The following is a 21,115-nucleotide window of genomic DNA, read 5'->3' as shown; positions in this document are numbered from 1 at the left end:
AAACAAAAGATTTAAAAAATTACCCAAAATACTTAAGTTGCACTGTACTACTTTTCTTAATGAGAACACAAGACTGTTCATAGCCAACCAATCAGCTCTGTCTTCATTTTATTAAGAGTCACTGTAAAATGACTTTCTACAGAACCACTCTCCAGGCTGCCAGTTCAGGATAGTCTATGTAAATGATTGCCTGCTTGCTCCTTTTAGCTTAGTGACGGGTATGTTCTTCCATCTGTTTTGTACAAATTCAAACATATGCTGCCTACACAATGATTCCTAATTAAGAATTACAATAAATTTCTTGAATAAACCCCCTTTCAGTTTGCAGTATAGTCATTGCTACACCATTTCTACTCATAGATAAGATCAAAACATACCCTTTCTCCATAGTTCTCTTCTTTCACAATCTGTTTCCAGAATAACGTGGATGTTGTAAAAAACTCTTATTTTCTTTCTTTCCCTCATCTCCTACCCCCAAGTCACGGTCTCGTTGTGTAGCCCTGGCTGTTCTTGAACTCAAGAGATCCACCTGCTTCTACTTCCTGAGTGCTGGGATTACAGGCTTGCACCTCCATTTTCTATATGATTTCTCTACAAAGACAATGTATACTCTAACACTTAAGTACCAAGATTTATAAAATATTCAGTAAACAGTAAAGCATCTCATTTTATTTTGAGAAAATAATCCCTCTACTCTGACTTGTCTTGATAAAGAAGACAAAAGTGAAGCCTAAATTTTGGCTTAATAATTTTAGCTACCATAAATAATTCCAATTAACAGGCAATAAAAACAGAAAACAGCAAAGATTCAGGTTTAATTAAAAACAAAGAAATAGAGTCCCAGTCAAGTATTGTGACATATGCCTGACAGTTCAGCATCAAATAAACAGTAACACAAAACTACCATCACCATCCCACTCCTGCCTGCAAACTACATAACCCCCCCCCCTTCCCAAGCACCTCCAATTTTGACCCTAAGATTAATTCAGTCAAAGTACTGGTAATGACAAGAATTTGCACGGCCCCAACAAACCTGATTAAATGGAGGTCCCTTCCCATAAGGGCTTTTTGCTACTGGAGGCTGAGCAGGTATCTGAGATGATTTCGTGCCAGCAGCTTCATCTACTTCTTTTCGGTTTTCTGTGCTTTCAGGTGTTTTTGAACTTTGATCCTCACTTAAAAACCAAAATGGAGAAGAAATCAAAAAAGCAAAGTAGAAGAATTACACCACAAGCAAATAACTTCTCTGTGTAAAAAAGAAAAAAATGTTTTACATATGATTTCAGGGGAAGAAAACGTATAAGGCAATGATAGGTTTGTGACATAGTAATGTTAATTCATTCAGTAATACACACTCTGTTTCTGTAGTGGCTTGAGACTAGCAAATTCGCACTATCAAAGTATAACTAACATAGCACTATGGCAGCTGCTTCAACTGGATACTCATCTGTGATACAAATGAATCTAACATACCATTTTTCTTTTTCTGTCCTCTCAAAAAAAAAATATCACCTGAATGTAAATAAGTGATATTAGAACTATTGCTAACTATATTCTAATTTATTCGGTTCAGTAAGGAAAATAAATGAAATTATTCTACTTAAAAAAACACAACACATCACAAGCATCTCACAGATGATCAATAATGAAACTAGAACACACTACAATGCCATAGCTGGGAAAATTACCAACTGGGCATGTAAAAGCCTAACTCTTTGATATACATTAACCCATATATTCCTTATTTGGATGATCCTGCAAGAGTAAGACATCAAAGAGATAAAATAAAAGGCCCCAATTTTCCAAAGCACTTAAAAAAAAAAAATCAAGATTCCAAAGCAACTAAGTAGTCTAAGGAATTTTTTGTGGTTATGCCTGTAAAATGGTACCAGATACTTATCTGCAGTTAGACACTGAGTATCCAAACAGCCTTTTGAAATGTACCTTTTAAAGAAGTACCAAACCGCAATTCCTTGATTAGTTGTACGGTATTAATTAGTTTTAAACGCAATAATAGGCTTAAACTCAGTAATACTCTGAGAGAAAAATGAAGAAATTTTATATACAAACCCAAATGTCTATGAATAAAGCTTCCCCGCAGAAACAGGTCATGTTCTATCAGCAAAAACCACACTGTTAATAGCAAAAATGTCATGAGTTACCTGTTGTTCTCTTTAGGACTACTACTTCCTTGTTCATCGTCATCACTGAAATTCAGCTGTTCTGTATAATCTACTTCCATCTGAGCGCCTGTTAAATGAATGAAAATGTAGATAAGCCTTAAAAGACACCAATTATGTTAATCTAAACACGAATCAGCTTAAAATGCCTAATGAATTTTTCTTACCTGCCCATCCTTCATCAGCTTCAGCATCTAGGTTATCAAATTTATCGAGCTCCTTCAGTTCAGAGGCACTAAGGATGGACGGGCGTTCAGGCTCAGAAGCCCACGAAGGAGGAGGACCTCTTCCTCGAAGGCCTCTAATGATGGGATTGCGGAGAAAAAAAAATGCACGTCTTAATTATATTGAATATAGAGTATTAAAGCACTGGAATTTAGTTCATTTCACAATTCAACATTAGTGTTTTCTATAGGAAGATATACATCAGACATGACTATAAAGAATCATTATTATATAATTAGTAGCTTAAATAGTACAAAAACATTTAAAATGCATTATTTAAGAGGATACTAAAAATCTCACATTAAGTGGATAGAATGGGGTGACAAACATGACAAGAAAAGGGGAGAAATAATTATCACTGGTTTTAGAATCATGTTTATCTGCATTCAGAATTTCCTGTCAATTAGATTTTTCAACTACTGAAGTATTTTAGTTTTATCTTAAAAGAGACAGCTAATTATTTAAGAGCAATTGTCCTTGTGAGAATAGAAAAAGGGACACCCAACGTTCAAAAAAAAAAAAAAAACCCTTAATATGCACATATGTCTTTCAGGCTTTAATACTCTTACTTGTTTGTTTCAGATAAAGACGGTGGGAACCTCATGGGACCATGTAGAGGAGGATATGCCATCCTTGGGTACTGCTGAAACATCTGTGAAGAAAACAAGAAATTTAGTAAGTAATGATATACAAATTCAGTAGGAATGATTAAAGCAAATGATGTGAATAATCAACTTTGCTAATAAAGACACCACTCATCCTCACTAACAAACCCCTATAGCAACAAACCATTTAAAGGAACAATGATACCAGAAACTCGTTTGTTTTAAAGGCTATTAAAACAGCTGGTTGCAAACTCACAGATCTGCCTGCTTAAAGACAGGCCCCTCACATCCCATCCCCAAAAAACTGTAACATAAAAGTATTAACTAGGGCATGTGAAGAACCTCTCTCATTAATTTTAGTTTATGCAATGACATAAAAAACGTTAAGTCATAATACATGAACCCCAGAAAGTCTTATTCAAGTAGGAATTTTGTGTAATGAAATCTTGAATCTGGAAAGACACGCTGTTAAAGAACTCACTTCAGATTACAGAAAGGGAAATTAGGGAAAGAGCTGGGTAAAGGACAACCCTGAAAGACATTAAGCATGGCACAGAAAACAGGTTCTCAGTGAAGTGACTACACAGATTACATAAATTAAAACTTGAAAAAAAGTCAAGTTGATTTTTGTGGGATCTCAGCTTTGAAAGCTTTAAAGGGGGGGTTGGGAGTAGGTTATGAAAACGCTGACAACTAAGGGACCGTCTCAAGAAGTACTTACTCATTTACACACAGCCAAATCATATAAATAATATCAACCGTGTATCTTAAATACTCTACATGTATCCTGAACCAGACTTAGCTTCTGCTAAAAAATATCTTACTACAAAAACAAAAATCTTTTTACATAAGTAAATTATACTCGAAAAGGGCTGTGTATGTATGACTATGCTTTCAAAGAAAGTGTTCCTACTAAATAGGGCTGAAATAAAGTCAAATTAAACACCAGATTCAACTATGAACTTTTGAGGAAACAGGAGTTTTGGCTGCAGCATATAAGGCAAACCATCTTAAGTTCGATTATTCAGACATGATTAATTTTTTCTAGCTCATGTCTTAAAATTTGGAGTCTGTCATACACTAATTGCAGAAGCAACCCCTGAGTTCTCAATTTATACTTTTGTTAAAAGATGTTTGCTTTTCATAACAAGTAGAACACTATTCAACCAGAATCAGAGGCAACTGGTAGTGAAGCCTTTTCTCTTTCCTTTGCTTTTACATTCCAAGAGTCAAATCTGGAAGCTCAAAAAACTATAAGCAAAATTAAAAAATGAGGAGGCAAGAGCAAAATCATTTTTTTAAGATCAGGTCGGTTTATAAAGATTGTTTTTTAAATCATACTCTTATACTTCTTAGGATGTCATCTTTCAGCTCATAGAGTAAAGATCAGGGTCTCATGCATAATGAACTGTGTAACCCTTAAAAAATATTTGAAAATCATTTCCCTCTGCTTTTCTAGAATGGCTTAAACATGACAGGAAGACACAGAGCACAAACAACTCACAATTCAAAACATAAAACAATGGAAGAAAAAATAAAAGAGACAAATACAGGTACCAAGATCCATGTAGAACAGTCTGTCTCCAAACTCACAGTGCTAAACCTGTTTTTGCCTCCTAAATACTGGATATGTGATATATGCTTCTTTATTGACCCATGGATCCAATGGTGAGTGTAATGTACTGTAAAATAGGTGATTAGTGATAAACCTACCTGTGCTGCAGATACATGTGATTTGCTTCCTTTACTATACTGATAATTCATTTTTTAGTTAGATGTTAATGAGACCAAAGACCCACACTTTTTTCCCTTAGTTCAGTTTTCTTCTTGAATCCCAGAATAAAAAATTCTTTCAAGTGTTTGCATGTTTAGCAATACTCACATATGGAGGCATCATAGCTCTATATTGAGAAGCAAGGGGAGGCTGTTGTCCATTCAGTTTGGCCTGTGGAGGACCACAAGCTATCCTCTTTTCTACCACTTTGAGAATATCATTTTGTTCTGATGTTATGGCTGTGCTTTCATCCTGGCCAAGTTGCTTTTCATCCTGATCAGAGGAAGGTGTGCCAGCAGACTTACCACCATCTCTCCAACAAGCAACATCTGAGCAAAAAAGAGCAAGAAAATATTTAGTAATATAACAGTGACACCAACCAGCCTAAGCACATTTCAAGAAAATGTCATCAAAAGCCGGTGTGGCAGCATGCTTTTAATCCCAGCACTCGGGAGGCAGAGACAGGCAGATCTCTGTGAGCAAGACCAGCTGGTCTCTAAGAGGTAATTCCAGGACAGGTCCCAAAGCTACAGCTGTCTCAACATCCCCCCTCCCTCGAAAAAATGTCATCAAGTAAATACAGTAATGATGGGGGGGGGACACACCTCCATGTGTGGGTCTAAAGTTCTTAACAAATGTAGAGAGTCTAGAGTCATGGCTTCATGCCATAACAAATCATCAGAGGAGAACTATTAGAACCTCTATGAAGTGCTATCAGTGAATCTGTAGAGGTTAAAAAAAAAATCACTGCTCATATTTGGTCTATTGTCAGATAGTCATGTTTCAAGACATATGAGAGCTCTAGAGGGAAGTAAAGTTGAGGTGAGACGCTCACATCCATTTACTTTCAGTTAACCATTACTAGTTACATGGGCCCAAGTGAGCAGATCCAATGAAATTATCTTGTTGAAACCAAGTAAAGCCACAGTGTGGTTTTAAGGAAACATTGAACAGATTATTGAAAGAAACAAAGAAATTATTCTCCATTATAGAAAAAAGTCCAACCTTTTATGTATTTTGGGAAAGACATGTCATGAGCAGTACCAGCAAAAGGGGCTGAGAGAATCCTCAATCCCAACTTCTAACTAGGCTTCTTTTGGATTCCTATCCTTCAGAAAACAGTTGGGTTCAGTTTGTTGACTCATATTGCCATATATATCAGTAGGCAATAGGTAACTTCTGGGTCAAAATTTAACCAACTGTAGAAATAGTGGCGCTAACACAACTTCTAGTACGAATTAATTGATTGCATTATGAGGGTTAAAAAATAAAAGCAGATGATATATTCTCATTTGACAAGAAATAGGCCTAAAATGTGAAATATGACATTAAAAATATAGACCTAAAAATATTTGTCAGAGGAACCTCATGAATAGTGTTTGCTAAGATGTTTAGTGATAACAATATGAAGCTAAGACATTTACATGTCTCTCAAACATTTCACACTTCTACTGTTAGTTTCTGCCTTATACTGCACGTAAAGAAGTATCCTGCATTATTCAAAATCATTTATTTCCTCAGTTTGAGTTCAGAAAACAAGGAACTGCAATACAAAGAGAGTAAAGAAATGGATAAATCTTACACAACGGGGAAAACATACTTAACTTGTTACTGTAAAAAGATCAAATATATTAGGCACAATAGCATATGCCTATAATCCAGACCTTGGGAGGTTAAGGCACATGCATGCACACGAAGAAGGAAGGGAATGGACAAGACAAAATGATAAAATTTACATAGAAGATACCTGGACATCTTGAAAATTTCTATTTAGTACATTTTCAATGATCTCTAAAGTTACAGTGGTACTACTGTTGGTCTGAAAACATAGTATTTTAGGTAAATACAGCATTAGACTCTAGATAGATATATAAGCATACATGAGGCGCTATCATAAGATAAAACAGTACAAAGCACTCACTTGGTGGACGTAAACTGGGGCCGGGTCCATAGTTTTCATCACTTGCTTCTTTTTCTTTTTTTTCCTGATCTCCAGCTGCCTGCAGACTGGGAAATTCCTGCTGAAACTGACTATTCACTTGGATTCCTTAAAAAAATTGTTTGAAAAAAAGTAAGGGAACTTTTATAATGAAGAAAATTCAAGCAACCCTCCCAGGACAGAGATCTTGCTTTTTTTGGATGAATTATTCAAATGATTGTTTATATCAATAAAACTATTAAACCACAGCCTTTGAAAAGTTAATGAACAGCCATAAGGAGACAAAACTCTAAGAAAGGAACCTGCCAGATAAGAGTACAGAAGATTAAGAGATGCTAAAGTAAAGTGTTACTTTGTTTCTTTTATTATGACTCCTCCTACTTAAGTCCAACTTCTTTGCCAAAAGCCTTTAATAATTGTATTATTGAAACAGACTTTCTGGCTAAATACCACCAAGTACCAAGCAAGGCTGTTGTTTCCATTTGATTTACTACTTTAATTTATCACTAAATGAGGGCACCTCACTATTCACTTATATACTTGTTCATTTTTATAGGGAATATTAGAGTTACTACTGTGCTTTATGAACATTCTCTAATTCTTCAACACCCAGAAGTCCTGACAGGGTATGTGAAAAAAGTTTGGGATGTTTAGGGAACGGAATACAATGTCTAAATATAAAATGTATTTGTATTGATAAATGATGAGGATACCCATGTCTTTTAAGCTGTCATGATACTTATTTTTTTTTAAAGGTGAGAGGATAACTTACAGCTCTCCTTAGAGCATATATAACTTTTGACAAAGAAATTTAATTAGCATCACAGAGTTTATAAGTATATGAATGTATCTCTTTGGTAATGTTTTCTACCTTGATTTCCTACATGGCTGTTCAGTAACCATCAAACCTAACCAGATACCCCAGCTAATGTCCACTTACCATCTCCTTGCCCACCTTGCTTGTTACTGGCCCATGATTTGGGAGCAGGTGCTACTTCTGGGGGAGCTGCAACCCCAGGTTTTGGTTGTGCTGGTGATACTTCTGGTGCTCTTTAAAAAAATATTAATCCATTATTTCAGATATTACAATTAAATATTTTTAATGCATGTAAATTAAGCGTGCTAATTTTGGCTACAAATTTACTACTTCTAGATTATAGCTGCATCTCTCATAAATTGTTTGTCCCTGTATTGTTACCTTTAAAGTTATGGCTGTTTTTCTCCCATTCAGCTCTACTTTTGAATAACCCAGCTCTGCTTATTTTTCATTTTGTTAATACTCATAACCAAAATAGCTGCCAGTACAATGTTTCAAAGAAATGCATATCAACAGCAATGTAACTATATGCAGAAATACAGTTTAGTGGCGATAACTAGGGATGAAGAGTAGGTGAACTCCAATGAGTCACAGATCTATCACATTACAATTCAAACATGTAATACCAATCTGTCTAATCCATTCTCAGGAACAAAACATGATCAATAGTCTACAGTTTTAGGCAATCCTTGTAATATGGTAATATTTAAAAATGAAAAGGTAATTAATGACACTACAGAATGCCAGCACAGTATTTTTGGTACACCTTGCCCTTGCTTGTTACTATAAAATAATTTTACAACAAACTAAGTTTCTACAAAGGTGGTCAAAAATACATAAGCAGAAATATGGAAATTTGTTAAGTTCTATGCAAACAGAGCAATGTAAATCCTATCAAGTGCCCAATAACTTATTCAAGTTCTAAAACTTAATATTTAGCCCAGCTAATAATCTGGCTCAAATTTTGATAAACAGAAGACAAAATATTTACTGAATAAATGATCATTAAGGCAGACAGTATTAATTCTTATTTTTCACTTAACAAATAATGCTTGAGCACCTATGATACACCAAGCGGTTTTAATGCTGGAGACAGAATTCTTTAGCATCTTGGAATTTAAGGCAACAGAACCAACTCTTTATTTTTCTTTTCTTTGTTTCTTTCAAATCAATTTCTACTCTTATTAGAAAGAGAATGCCTGATCTGAAGAAGGTGGGAGAGGAGGGAGTGTAGTACAGGCCATGTAATATAAGCAAACTTGTTGATTAGTTCCTATGTCATCTATTCTTGATGGGGAAGCTGACCAATTCCTTGCCTGAGGGGCGTGACTCTTTCGGGGCACAAAATACCTTTAAAAGATCCGTGTTTTGTTTGTTTTGCTCTCTTGGTTCCCTGCTCTTCGCTGGAACTCTGGCTCTGTAAGTTTCTCCCATTTTCTCCTTTTATTAAAGCTGAGTATTTTATATAAGGCTAGTTTGGTTATTTCCAATTGCCGACCGACCACGCCCGCTTCATATTCTATTGACAAAACCACTAGACTCCAAGAGCCTAAAGATTATAATGCATTTACTACAGCTGTATGTCTACTATATATTCATTTTCAGAGTATACATACACGATATATATGGTTTCTAATATATGTATATTCAATATATGTATATACGCTTAACATGTGTTTAGTGTGTATGTCTTTTTGTTTTTGCAACAGGGTTTCTTTGTGTAGCTCTGGCTGTCATGGAACTCACTCTGTAGACCAGGCTGGCCTTGAACTCATAGACCTGTCTCTGCCTCTCAGAGTACCACCACCACTACAATTAATCTAGGACTTACTATAAAGCAGAGTGCTGGGTCCTACCTTCAGATAAAAGTTTGCAGATGATATATAGGCAGGGCTTGTAGATTTGTTCCTAGGATATTTTAAGTTATTTTTCATGGTGTTGCTAAGTAGTGTTAGGAGTAGGCCAAGATTTTATCATTCTTAAACAGGAGACCTCAGATGAGCATGAAAGAGCAAGGTAACTTGTTTTCCCATCTGATGAAAGATCTCTCTGAAACTTTTTCTTGTCATATGTATTATAGACACAACTCTCAACGTACAGTGGTTACTAACACAGACGTTTCCTACAAAGCAATAAGTGTTTTATTCTAACAGATTTTGACTCACTTTTCTTCTTCATGCTGCTCTTGTTTCGATGCCCATCCTGTGCCATCCTTGGGCACAATATTCACATTAGGATCATTGCCTTTGTTTTCTGCTTTGAGACTTGGGAGGTTAGCAGGTGGAGGCATCCGCCGGGAAATACCAACTTTTCCAAGACTTTGTAACCCATGTCGAGCTGCAACTAAAAGATCAATAACATCAATTTTCTTAGAACATCTACTGCATTACCCATTTTATTCTTCAAATGAAGACAATCAGGAGTCAATCGAGTTTCTAAATAGTCACTAATCTTAAAGTAGAGCTCTGTAAACTCAGTTTATACACCTGTAACTTAAAAGTAAAAAATAACTAGACACTGAACAGATAAGCTATCATGGGAATAAGCAAGACCTGTCTCAAAAAGCAAAAAAAAAAAAAAAACAAAAAAAAAAAACAAAAAAAAAAAAAAAAAACAAAAAAAAACACCCCACAACCAAACCACCCCTACACTCCATCCCCCAATTTTAAAAAATACAACACTAATATACTATGGGCCTGGGGGTGGTGGTGATAATGGTAGTTTTAGAATATTTTCAGGCAACTCATTCTACATTAAATAAAAAAGTTGAGAAGAAAGCTCAAAGTGGTAGCACAAGTCTTTAACTCTACAATTTGGAGGTAGAGGCAGGAAAATCATTGTAAGCTAGAGTCTGGCCCTTTTTTGTAAGTCAAGTAGGGTTACACAGCATCAAGACCTTGTCTCAACCCCCCCTACCCAACAAAACTTACAAACAAAAGAATATTACAAATATTCCACTTTTCACTGTACATATTGGCTCAAGGGATCCAAGTTAAAAAGGCAAGACTTTCCTTTCCTGTAGTTAAAAGAGTATATACATGGCTCTGCGTCTTTCATATAGTTTCTTTTCTATAGCCAGAAGGGAGAATAAAGTATGTACAAACGGTTCTGTGAGGTGCTTGAGAGATGGCTCAAGTTAAGAACACTAGCTGTCCAATTCCAAGCACCCATGTGCGGCAGCTCACAACCATATGTAACTTTAGCTCCAGGGGATCTCTCCGACCTCTGCAGTCCCCTGCACCTGTGTCCACACACCCTTATGAAGACACACGCACCTACACAACTAAAAAATAAAAACAAATCTTCCAAAAGTTCTATAAAAGTGCAAATTTTCAATGCTAAAATATTTAATTCCTATTCCCTAAAAAGTGAATCTATACAAAGACCAATATAAATAGGCTTGCCCTAACATCTAATCAAAAGCAATAGATACAGTATCATCAACATTAACAAATCCACAAACAACATAAATACTGGATCTACTCACCTGTAGTTTTCTGAGTTTCCAAGGATTTTCCTTTGTAAGTATTAAACAAACTGAGTGTTGCATACTTTTTCCCATCCTTTGCTTTTGTGCTCTGGCCTGACTTCTCCGACATTTCGGTGGAAACTCATCGAGTCCAAAACCTCCTGCCACACCCCTTAAAAGTAGTCTGTGTGATGCATGCAAGAAAAAAAAAAATAAGAGGAAAGTTTTAGCATTAGCTGACTAAAAAGTTTAATAAATTCATATCTCAGGACCTTTTTTTAAAAAAGATAGGTTGAAGGAGATATTTATCTACAATATACATTCCAATATTTTCATAGACCTTGTTAATACAAGCCAATGTTAACCAAAATAAAACTATTATGCACTTGAAAAATACATTATTTAATAACTGTTTCTAGCTGTTAAATGGTATACATGAGAAGAGGGTTATAATCCTAAAATGAATACTTCAGATATGATGAACCTAGTAGACTATCTACTTAACTTAAGCTTTGTAATGACTGGCTATCAGATTGAATTCAGAATAGGAAGATGACACCATTTCCTCCAATGGTAAAAATCCCACAGATGTCCTAACTTAAAGCTAACTTATTAATAAAAAGGAGAAAAAGACAAATTATTTTACTTACAACTTCCTTTCAATTTAAAGAGATGTTAGTGTGTGTGTGTGTGTGTGTGAGAGAGAGAGAGAGAGAGAGAGAGAGAGAGAGGCTAGTAAGGTGAAAGCAGGGTTGGCTAATTCCACAACAGAAACCACTAACAGCATAGAACAGACCTGAAGAGCTAAGGATAGCACAATTTTCTACAGATACAGTTTAACTCATGAGGTATCAGCCACGTTTTGTCACACAAGAGTTTTTGTTTGTTTGTTTTGCAGTTCAGAGGCTCTGACCCAGTACCTGACATAATATGCTACGCAAATGTTCTACCATCGGAACTATCTACAATCCCAGTCCTCCAGATATACATTAAAATAAACGTATCTAGCAGAGCAGCAGGGGCACACACATTTAATCCCAGCACTTGGGAGGCAGAGGCAGTCAGATCTCTGTGAGTTCAAGGCCAGCCTGGTCCTAGTTCCAGGACAGGCTCCAAAGCTACAATATTTGTCATCAGAAGAACTACACATTCAACTTCAGTGATGCCCATTTGTCTATATCTACCTACACAAATATGCTCACTTAATTAATCTCAACAGTGTTAATAATAAGTATGGTCAGGCATGGTGGCCCAAATTCAGCATTGTGAAGAGGAAACAGGCTGACTTATGGTCAGCCTGGTCTATCTAAAGAGAGTTCCAGGTCATTCACGGCGACACACTAAGACCCTGTGGTGCTAGAGCTGGGGTGGAAAGATACACAATCTAACTCACTGTCAAATGTTCATCAATTTCATGATACAGAGACAAGGAGGAACAAATATAAATATATTAAGACTCATTATGGAAAGCTGAGCAGCAATAGGCAGCTCTAAAGTTTCTTAAGTGATTCTAGTGTGTAAACAGTCTTAAGAACCACTGGATCTTTCCACTCACACCAAATTAAGATCTATTTTTCCTACTGTGGGGTATACCTTGTCTTGATTTACTTACCTCTCTGTAAGGAAACTCATTAAAATTCCTATTACTTCCAATACTAACTTATCATCCAAAAATTAAGTACCACTGAAGAATGCATCCCACTGCATCCTACTTTTGAGAACATTTTCAACTGTACATAGAATATAGGGATATTTAAAATTAAATCAGAAGATACAAATACTTAAGCAAAACTCAACATAAGAAACCCAAATAGGAAATCTATGAACAGAATTCATCAAACAATAAAACCAGTGAGCAAATGTGTTAAAATGGTCAATTCAGAAAGTCAAGCATGGGTGGAGCATGCTTGTAATCCATGCATCTGAGAGTAGAAAAGGAGGCTCAGGAGTTCTGAGCCAGCCTGGGATACACAGTGAAACCCTGTCTCACAAACTAAAAGACCATATGCCACAATCAAATATAATTTATTTCTGGGAGCAAGACTGACTTAATAAACAACAACCAATCAAATTTAACTTGCTATCAAATCTGCTAACTTGATTTTAATTCCTGGGCAACCCACACCAGAGAAGGGGAGAACAGAGCCCCAAATGTTGTTTTCTGATCTCCACATGTGGGTGGTGGCATGCACATATTACCATACCCCTTAAAGTAAGCACACACCTTAATTCCAGGACTCAGGAGGAAGAAGACCTCTGTGAGTTCACCAGTCTGGTCTACATAGTATATTACAGGACAGCAAGAGCTGTGGAGGAAAACCCTATCTCTGAGGATGAGGTGGGGGACATTTACCATACTCTAAAACAGCATGCTTGAAATTTAAGAAGGAAAATATATGCTCACTAAAACTGTTGATGAAGAAAAATTAAAGGTACAAATAACAGAAAGCTATCCCATGTTCATGTATTAGGAAAATATTATTGTTAACCTGATTCAAAGTAATTAACCGACTCAAGGAAGTTGGAGTTGAATTGATTGAATTCAAAATTCCACTAACATAATACCATGAAAGATCCACATACGACACCCCCCAAGACATCTGGGGTGGAATAAATAGAGGTCCCAGGAAACCGCCCAGTTGCTAATTTTGAACTCCTGTGCATAAGAGTGGTTGGGACTATAGGGAAGCCATGATGTTTGACTGAAAACTATAGAGGGGGCACAAAGTTGAAGATCTCTTCCTCCCTTTTTCAAAAATTATATTACAAAGCTGGTGGTGGTGGTGGCTCATGCCTGGTCTATACAGAAAAACTCTGCCCTGAATAACAAACAAAACCAATATAAAATAAAATACAGAACTGGCCTAGTAAGACACACAGAGGACCCAGAAATATAGGCTCCAATAGGCATCTACCAAACGTAAGTTTCTCAAGGTTGGAGAAACCCTTGAATATTACTGGTGTTAATATAATTGAATATGAGCATTATGAATAACATAGGGACTCCTCAAAACTTAATTTCCTTTTCTGCATATTTTTCAAAGGAAATAAAATTACTGCCTCATAAAGATACTCATACAATATTTACACTAAATTAAAACAAGCAAACATTCAAAGTGTAAGGTATATTTATGTTTTGTTTTTCAAGACAACATTTCTCTGTAGCTTTTGAGCCTGTCCTGGAACCAGCTCTTATAGATCAGGCTGGCCTCACACTCACAGAGATCTGCTTGCCTCTGCCTCCTGAGTGCTGGGATTAAAGGCGTGCGCCACCACCGCCTGGCTAAAATGTATCTTTCTTTAAGGATGAATGGATAAAGAAACTGTGGTGAACACAAACATGGAAATTTTTTGACTTAATAAAGTTGATACTGCTACCTGCAACCACACAGATGAACCTGTGGTTGAGTAAATGTCTACTGTTTGACATGGACCTGATCATGTCAAGAATACAATGTCTCAAGACACACAGAAAATTAGAAACACTTTCCTTTGAGTGAAGTTCTTTAGTATGCAACAGACAATATAGGAGGGGAAAAAACATCTCAGAACATAGCAATGGGGATCTCAAAAGCTGTTTTGCTTCTGGAACTGGCATGAAAACTGCTTATAATTCCATAAACACAAAACAGAATCAATTTTAAAAAAATCTGTGACAAGACTCACACATGCAAAATCAAAACCAATATTGCCAAACTATTTAACAGAAAATACCCTATCAAAACAATGAATATAAATCATATTTGCACTCCAAGTGTTTCTATTACTAGACAAAACAAGTTTTAAAATGGGTCCAACAGTAGTTGTGGTTACATACCTCTGTAGTCCCAAGTGTTTGGGAGGTGGAGGAAGAGGGTCAGGAATTTGAGATTATCCTTTGGCTACAAAGTTTTAGGCCCACATAGGCTACCTAAAAAGTCTGTCTTGTAACAAAAAGCTATCCAAACAATGAAAGAAGAAAAGGCAGAAATAAATTAGAAAACAACCTGACAAGGACAAAATGAATGTCACAGTAAGTTATGTATGTATCTTTGTCTATTGCCTTTCTAATTTTTTCCTATGTAAAATACAAGACTCACTCACAAGTCTTAGACCATCAGCTCTTTTTCTAGGTTCACTTGTTCGTGGCTGTACAGGTCATACTTTATGGAACCTGTAATCAACAATCTATAAGTAAAACAAGAATGTGAATGAAAAAAAAATCAACTGAGTAAAAAGGCAACAAAATTTTGACGGCTTCTCTGAGGTGACACGAGCTAAAGAAAAATCAATCAGTGCTCTCACTCAGGAAGCACAAATTTATCAGAGATCTTGAAAATAATATGTCAGGGTATGAGATGGCTTCAGTAGGTTCCACCCAAACATGAAGACCTGAGCTAGAAATCCCAGCACCCAGGTAAGATACCAGACATAGTCATGTAGGCCTGTAGTAGTGAGGGAAAAGAAAAAAGGTGAGCTGGGGCTTGCTGTCTAACTTAGCTCTCCAGGTACAGAGTAGGATACGCCCAATAGTCCTCCTCTGGCTTCTTCACACATACACAACCATGCACATAAACACTGTTCCATCAGCCAGTTTATGCAAAATTGCTGAGGCCAGACTGAACAAAAGCCTTCTTTGAAAACCTTCCCCTGCATGTCTCTATAGTAAAGTCACAGTTTCAAACCACTGAACCTTACAGAAGTGTAAGGTCAACTGTAAAATTCATGCCTAAAGGGGAAATGGAGGAGATGGAAGTTAAAGCAGACAGAAATCAGATTTTATAGAGCTTGCCAAGTGAACAAGAAATGCTACCTTTGTGGATATTCTATATGCCAAGAGCCAATGGAGAAAAACTAGTTTAAAAAATTGCTGTGTGGATACATGGCTGAACTTGACATTAGTATCTTAACAAACCAGTACAATTTATATAACTAGTAATCCCCCAAACCCTTCAAACAGCAAGTTCAAGCATTTGTTTAAGCCTTTGAGCTTCTAATTTCAAAAACACATCAGCATAATTATGGGGATCAAAAGCACTCTATTCTCTACTTGTATCATTTCTAATTTAAAACACCCTTCAAGGGTTAGAGAGATTCTAAAGCCAGAGGACCAGGATCTCTCCTGCAAGATGATGTCTTTTATACAGGACAGGAAAGCTGTACCCAGGAAATCACAAAGAGGTCACCTACTGAAGACCAAAACTGTGACACCAGTTGGTGTGCCAACATGGATGAAGGAATACCCACAAATGAAAACCTACAGGCAATTAACAGCTGCTGAGAGAAGGAGAAATCAGTTTTCTCCAGGGAAAAGGCACCCTTATAGGCTATCAGATGGATCCCAAGGAGCATGACCTAACATATACATGGGAGCAGCACTAAAGAGATTCACCATGTTGTATTTCTAATTATTTGTATATATGTTACAATAATAATCAAAGCATAAGAGGCTTTGAATTTGTGAGAAGTAGGGAAGTAAGAATAGCTAGAGGAGAAATTATGTAAATATAGAAAAAATCCTCTACACTTGTATAAAATTAACAATACATTTCAAAAATCATTCATATTAAGGTCCCTAAACATCTGAAGAACTCAATCTTTAAAAACAAAGTCTTTTAAATAACCCCTCCTTGCTTTTACCACTGAAAATAACAATTTTCTCTAAAATCAGAAGTGCTTTAACTGAAAAAGCCCAATAAAAATAGGATTTTTCCACTGAAATTAGATATAGTGCGCATGCATTTTCCAGATTTTGTAAAAATGTAGATTGTTTTCTACAACGACCTCCCCTCCCAATTATATAAAGAAATGGTATGTACTTGGGGAAACCAGTGTTTTTAAAGCCAAGTAGCTTGTTTCCAAAAGATCTAAATGACATTTGGGAAGCAGTTTATCAGACCCAGTTTTGATTTCCAGTACCTCCACATGCCAGCTATAACTCCAGTTCCAGAGAATCCTATACCCTGACACAGATATTCATGCAGGCAATGCACCAAGACACATCAAATAAATAACTAACTAACTAAATAAATAAATAAATAAATAAGAAAGAAAGACTTGTTGGGGCTGGAGAGATGGCTTGGGTCAGCTGTTAAAAGCACACAAGGTGCTCTTACAGAGGATCCAGGTGTGACTCCAGAACTCATAACCATCCAAATCCCTCGCCTCTGGCCTCCTTGGGCACTGTGCACATGTGGTGCAGACATGCATACATGAAGGCAAAACACTCAAAATTACACATAAAATAAATCTAAAATAAAACAAATCTGCAGTCACTGGGTATAGCTTAGGTGGCAATGTTTACCTAGGATGCAAGAAGCCCTAGACTGGAACTAAAGTGAGTGTGGGGGCCCACACCAGGAGTGGTAATGGCAGGAGAAGGACCATCTACTATACAAATATCAACCATTTCCAAAAAATATTCGTTTTTGTTTTTCGGGGTTTCCCCAAACTTCCTTCATACTACAATCTTTGATACATATTTTTAATTGCTGATATACTAAAACATCATGAACCTTTTTGTTTGTTTTTTTTTCTGAGACAGGATTTCTCTGTGTAACAGTCCTGTTTAGAAATGTCATTTTCAAGTTACAATAACATAAAAGTACCACAAATTATAAGAGGAATTTTTTGCCAGAAAATTGTGAAGTCCTAACCCAGAGGTGATGATATTTAAAAAACTAGTTTTGAAAGGTAATTAGTCTTAGATGATGGCATAAGTCACGACAAGATCAACACTTTCTGTAAGGAGATAGCAGAATTAATTCTCTGTCATGAGTACAATAAAAAAGGGGTCATGTGTAAGCAGGGAACAAAGTACCCACTAAAACAAACCATGCTAGCAACTTTACTTTGTACTTCTAGACTCTATAACTTTGACAAATAAATTTCTGTCGTTTAAGCCATTTAGTTATATGGGGTGCGAGGTAAGACTGATGTTTTAAGTGTAGAACACAACATTTTACTACTCCAATTTTAACTAACTTGCCCATTTTAAAATGACCAGTCTCCATGCCCAAGCCATCCTAGTATCAAGGTATTCAGTATTCATGAAATATAAACTTTCTAAGAAGATATTTATTTTCCCCATCTTCTTAAATACAAATAAAAATAAGATTAGAAGCAGAAAATCACTTTTAAAAATGAGACCATTTTGAAGTACAGAATACACAAACCAATTTTAAATAGGAAGTATTTCAAGAAAACTAAAAACAAGAAAATGCACAGACATATTACATTTACATTGGTTAAGTATAGTAATCTTGAGGTGACTTATAGCCTATAAACATATAACCATGTTTTGCAGGATAATCTTTTTGCACACTGTCAAGGCACCTTCTGATTGGTCTAATAAGGAGCTGAAAGGCCAGGATAGGCAGGATTTCCAGGGAGAGAGGAACTGTGGAGGGAGGGTGCAGACCTGAAAGGCAGAGGGAACCAGACATACAATATGGTGGAAAGGTAACAAGTCATGTGGCAGAATGTAGATTAAGTTTTATTAAGAGCTAGTTGGGAACAAGCTCAAACTAAGGCCAAGCTTTCATATTTAATAAGTCTCCATGTCTCCATGTCATTACTTGGAAGCTGGCGATATATAATCACATGCTTTGGTTATATGTGAACATCACACTATTTTTTAAATTTATTTATTTATTTATTTATTTATTTAGTATGCAACATTCTGCCTCCATGTGTGCCCACCTGTGCCCGCACGCCAGAAGAGGGCGCCAGATCTTACTACAGATGGTTGTGAGCCACCATGTGGTTGCTGGGAATCGAATTCAGGACCTCTGGAAGAGCAGCCAGTGCTCTTAACCTCTGCGCCATCTCTCCAGCCCCTATTTTCTTTATTTTGAAGTTGGGTATAAAGTAGTAGTCTCAAGTAGTAAGTTGTAAGAGGACTTGGGCATTTATGGGTTTTGCTTTGAGAAGGGGATAGAGTTATCTGAACCCACTAGGTGCTATGAAATAATCCTTTTGTACACTGTGTAAATTATGCTGTAATTGGTTTGATAAAAAAGCTAACTGGCCAATACCTGGATAAGGTTAGGGGTGAAAATCAGACTAGGGACACTGAGAAGAAGAAGGGTGGAGTCTGAGAGATCCCAGGAAACACAGGGAGAGTAAGACATGTTGGAGGACAGGTAATCACAAGCCACGTGGCAAAAGATTAATAGACATAGGTTCATTTAAGTTGTAAGAGCTCATTAGTAATAAGATTGAGTTACTGGCCAACCACCTAAAATTAATATTGAGTCTCAATGCCAGTTATTTGGGAACTAGCAGACAGGAAAGAAAAGTCCATCTATGACTGGATACTAAGGGATGACCAGTACAATGGACAATCTACTGGACCCTGTCTATTGTTTAAAACTTGAATAGAGCTGGAAAGCAGACATAAATAAAACCATAAACACATTCGAAAAGACCAAGATATAATCAATAATTCTATAAGATTAAATAGATCCTGGACTATCATAATTTAAAAATAACTATGTAGTTACAATTTAAAAATTGAATTTCCTCACATGTGGTGGTAGGAGTCTATAATTCTAGCTACTGACGTAGCTGAGACAGGGGGATGGATTGCTTAAAGCCAAGAGAAGGGTAACCAAACTGGGTAACACAGGTAGGGCCTCTAAACCACCTCACAAACATGAATTTCTTAAATGCAGTATATGGGCTCAACCTGTCTGTATGAAAAGCCTCTAGTTTTAAGACAGCTAATATTATAGTAGTATTACTTTATTAATAAATCTTTATGTTAATAGAAATCAAATGCAGACCTGGGATTTAATAATTCTACCGAATCTGTACTTATCACACTAAGTTTTAAATTATGTTCAATTCCAAGGATCATTTTTAACACAGTATTAACAAACAAACCTGGTCACAAACTTTGTAATTACTCAACTGCCCGTAAGTGGGAGGAAATTATCAAAAATAAGACTCATCCCAATTCTCTATTTTCAGAATTGGCCAGATAACTCCAAGAGCTGTGAAGTAACTTTGTCAAAGTACAGAATTGACTATTCTGTTACTACAAGGCTACATTTAGCAAACAAGTCAAATGACTTCTTCGTATGCCCATATCCTGGGCACCCTTTCCTTTTCTTTCAGTGTATGTGTGGTGGATAACGAAGAGTGGCGCATATAATCCCATGAAAAGAACCTACCAACTTCTTAGGAAAAAAGAGAGAGCTCAAAAGAAATTATTTGGGGGGGGGGGGGGGTGTCACTGTTATTGTGGTATTTGCTATCTGGGATATATCTTATTTACGATACAAGCCGACTGCTGACTTCCCAATCGCAATTGGCTTCCTAGTAAAGGCAGGCTATTGTACTGACCACCTTCTCAGGTCTGATGCCCATTATAACCAACTAGTAATTTGAATGTCTAAAATGACATCCAAAGACTTTTTTTTACACAGCTTAACATATATGAGGTATAATGATATCTCAATTCACTTAATATTACATTAATACACACAAATAATGTGCACTCAGCAGATCAGAGCAATTGTCATATCTACCATCTCAAGTATTCATTTCTTTATGTAGAAACTATCAAATGGTTTTAAATTACATTTGTTTCTAATAATAGCAAATTTAAGAGTACCATAATATGTTAAAGACCTCTAAAATACCAAAACTTATCATCTCATTCTCAGAATGAGATTGGTAGTCAGGCCATACCTGAAAACAACAGTATTGTGTACTGTAGTGCATGCCTATTATCTCAGCATTTGGGAGATGGAGGCAGGATCAGAAGTTCAAGCCCAGCTTGGATGAGACCACATCTCTTTTTGTTGGGGTGGGGGGGGGGGGGAGTTTTGAGACAGGGTTTCTCTGTGTTGCTTTGCAGCCAGTCCTGGAACTAGCTCTTGTAGACCAGGCTGGCCTCGAACTCACAGAGATCCACCTGCTTCTGCCTTCTGAGTGCTGGGATTAAAGGCATGTGCCACCACCGCCCAGCTGAGACCACATCTCAAACAAAATCAAAAATGAAAAGGAAATAAGGGAAATAATGTTTTCAGGACAGAAAACAACCTTTATAATTAGAAAAGCAATCTAGCTAGCAAATCTTTTATACTAAAAAACAAACCAAAAAAACCCCACTGCTGAAA

General features: G+C 36.5%; 1 protein-coding gene across 15 annotated transcripts in view; it reads right to left on the bottom strand.

Annotated features, from left to right (window-relative positions):
• Positions 1 to 21,115, bottom strand: part of Prrc2c (proline rich coiled-coil 2C) — a 69,250-nt gene that overhangs the window by 39,468 nt on the left and 8,667 nt on the right. For 11 of the 15 annotated variants that reach the window (XM_038348756.1, XM_038348767.1, XM_038348761.1 and 8 more), the window contains exons 2-10: positions 11,028 to 11,193; positions 9,706 to 9,883; positions 7,664 to 7,773; positions 6,706 to 6,831; positions 4,893 to 5,113; positions 2,975 to 3,057; positions 2,348 to 2,481; positions 2,163 to 2,250; positions 1,034 to 1,175 (exon numbers count right to left, since the gene is read on the bottom strand). In XM_038348756.1, the coding sequence (XP_038204684.1) occupies positions 1,034 to 1,175; positions 2,163 to 2,250; positions 2,348 to 2,481; positions 2,975 to 3,057; positions 4,893 to 5,113; positions 6,706 to 6,831; positions 7,664 to 7,773; positions 9,706 to 9,883; positions 11,028 to 11,139 (1,194 nt within the window). In that variant the 5' untranslated portion in view covers positions 11,140 to 11,193. The remainder of the gene's footprint in view (positions 1 to 1,033; positions 1,176 to 2,162; positions 2,251 to 2,347; positions 2,482 to 2,974; positions 3,058 to 4,892; positions 5,114 to 6,705; positions 6,832 to 7,663; positions 7,774 to 9,705; positions 9,884 to 11,027; positions 11,194 to 21,115) is intronic. The other 4 variants (XM_038348759.1, XM_038348764.2, XM_038348769.2 and 1 more) reach the window with 2 other exon arrangements.

Source organism: Arvicola amphibius, chromosome 12 (assembly GCF_903992535.2).
Source record: "Arvicola amphibius chromosome 12, mArvAmp1.2, whole genome shotgun sequence".
Lineage (NCBI taxonomy): Eukaryota > Metazoa > Chordata > Mammalia > Rodentia > Cricetidae > Arvicola > Arvicola amphibius.
Note: the sequence above shows the minus strand (reverse complement) of the source record. Positions and strands in the feature narration are given on the sequence as shown.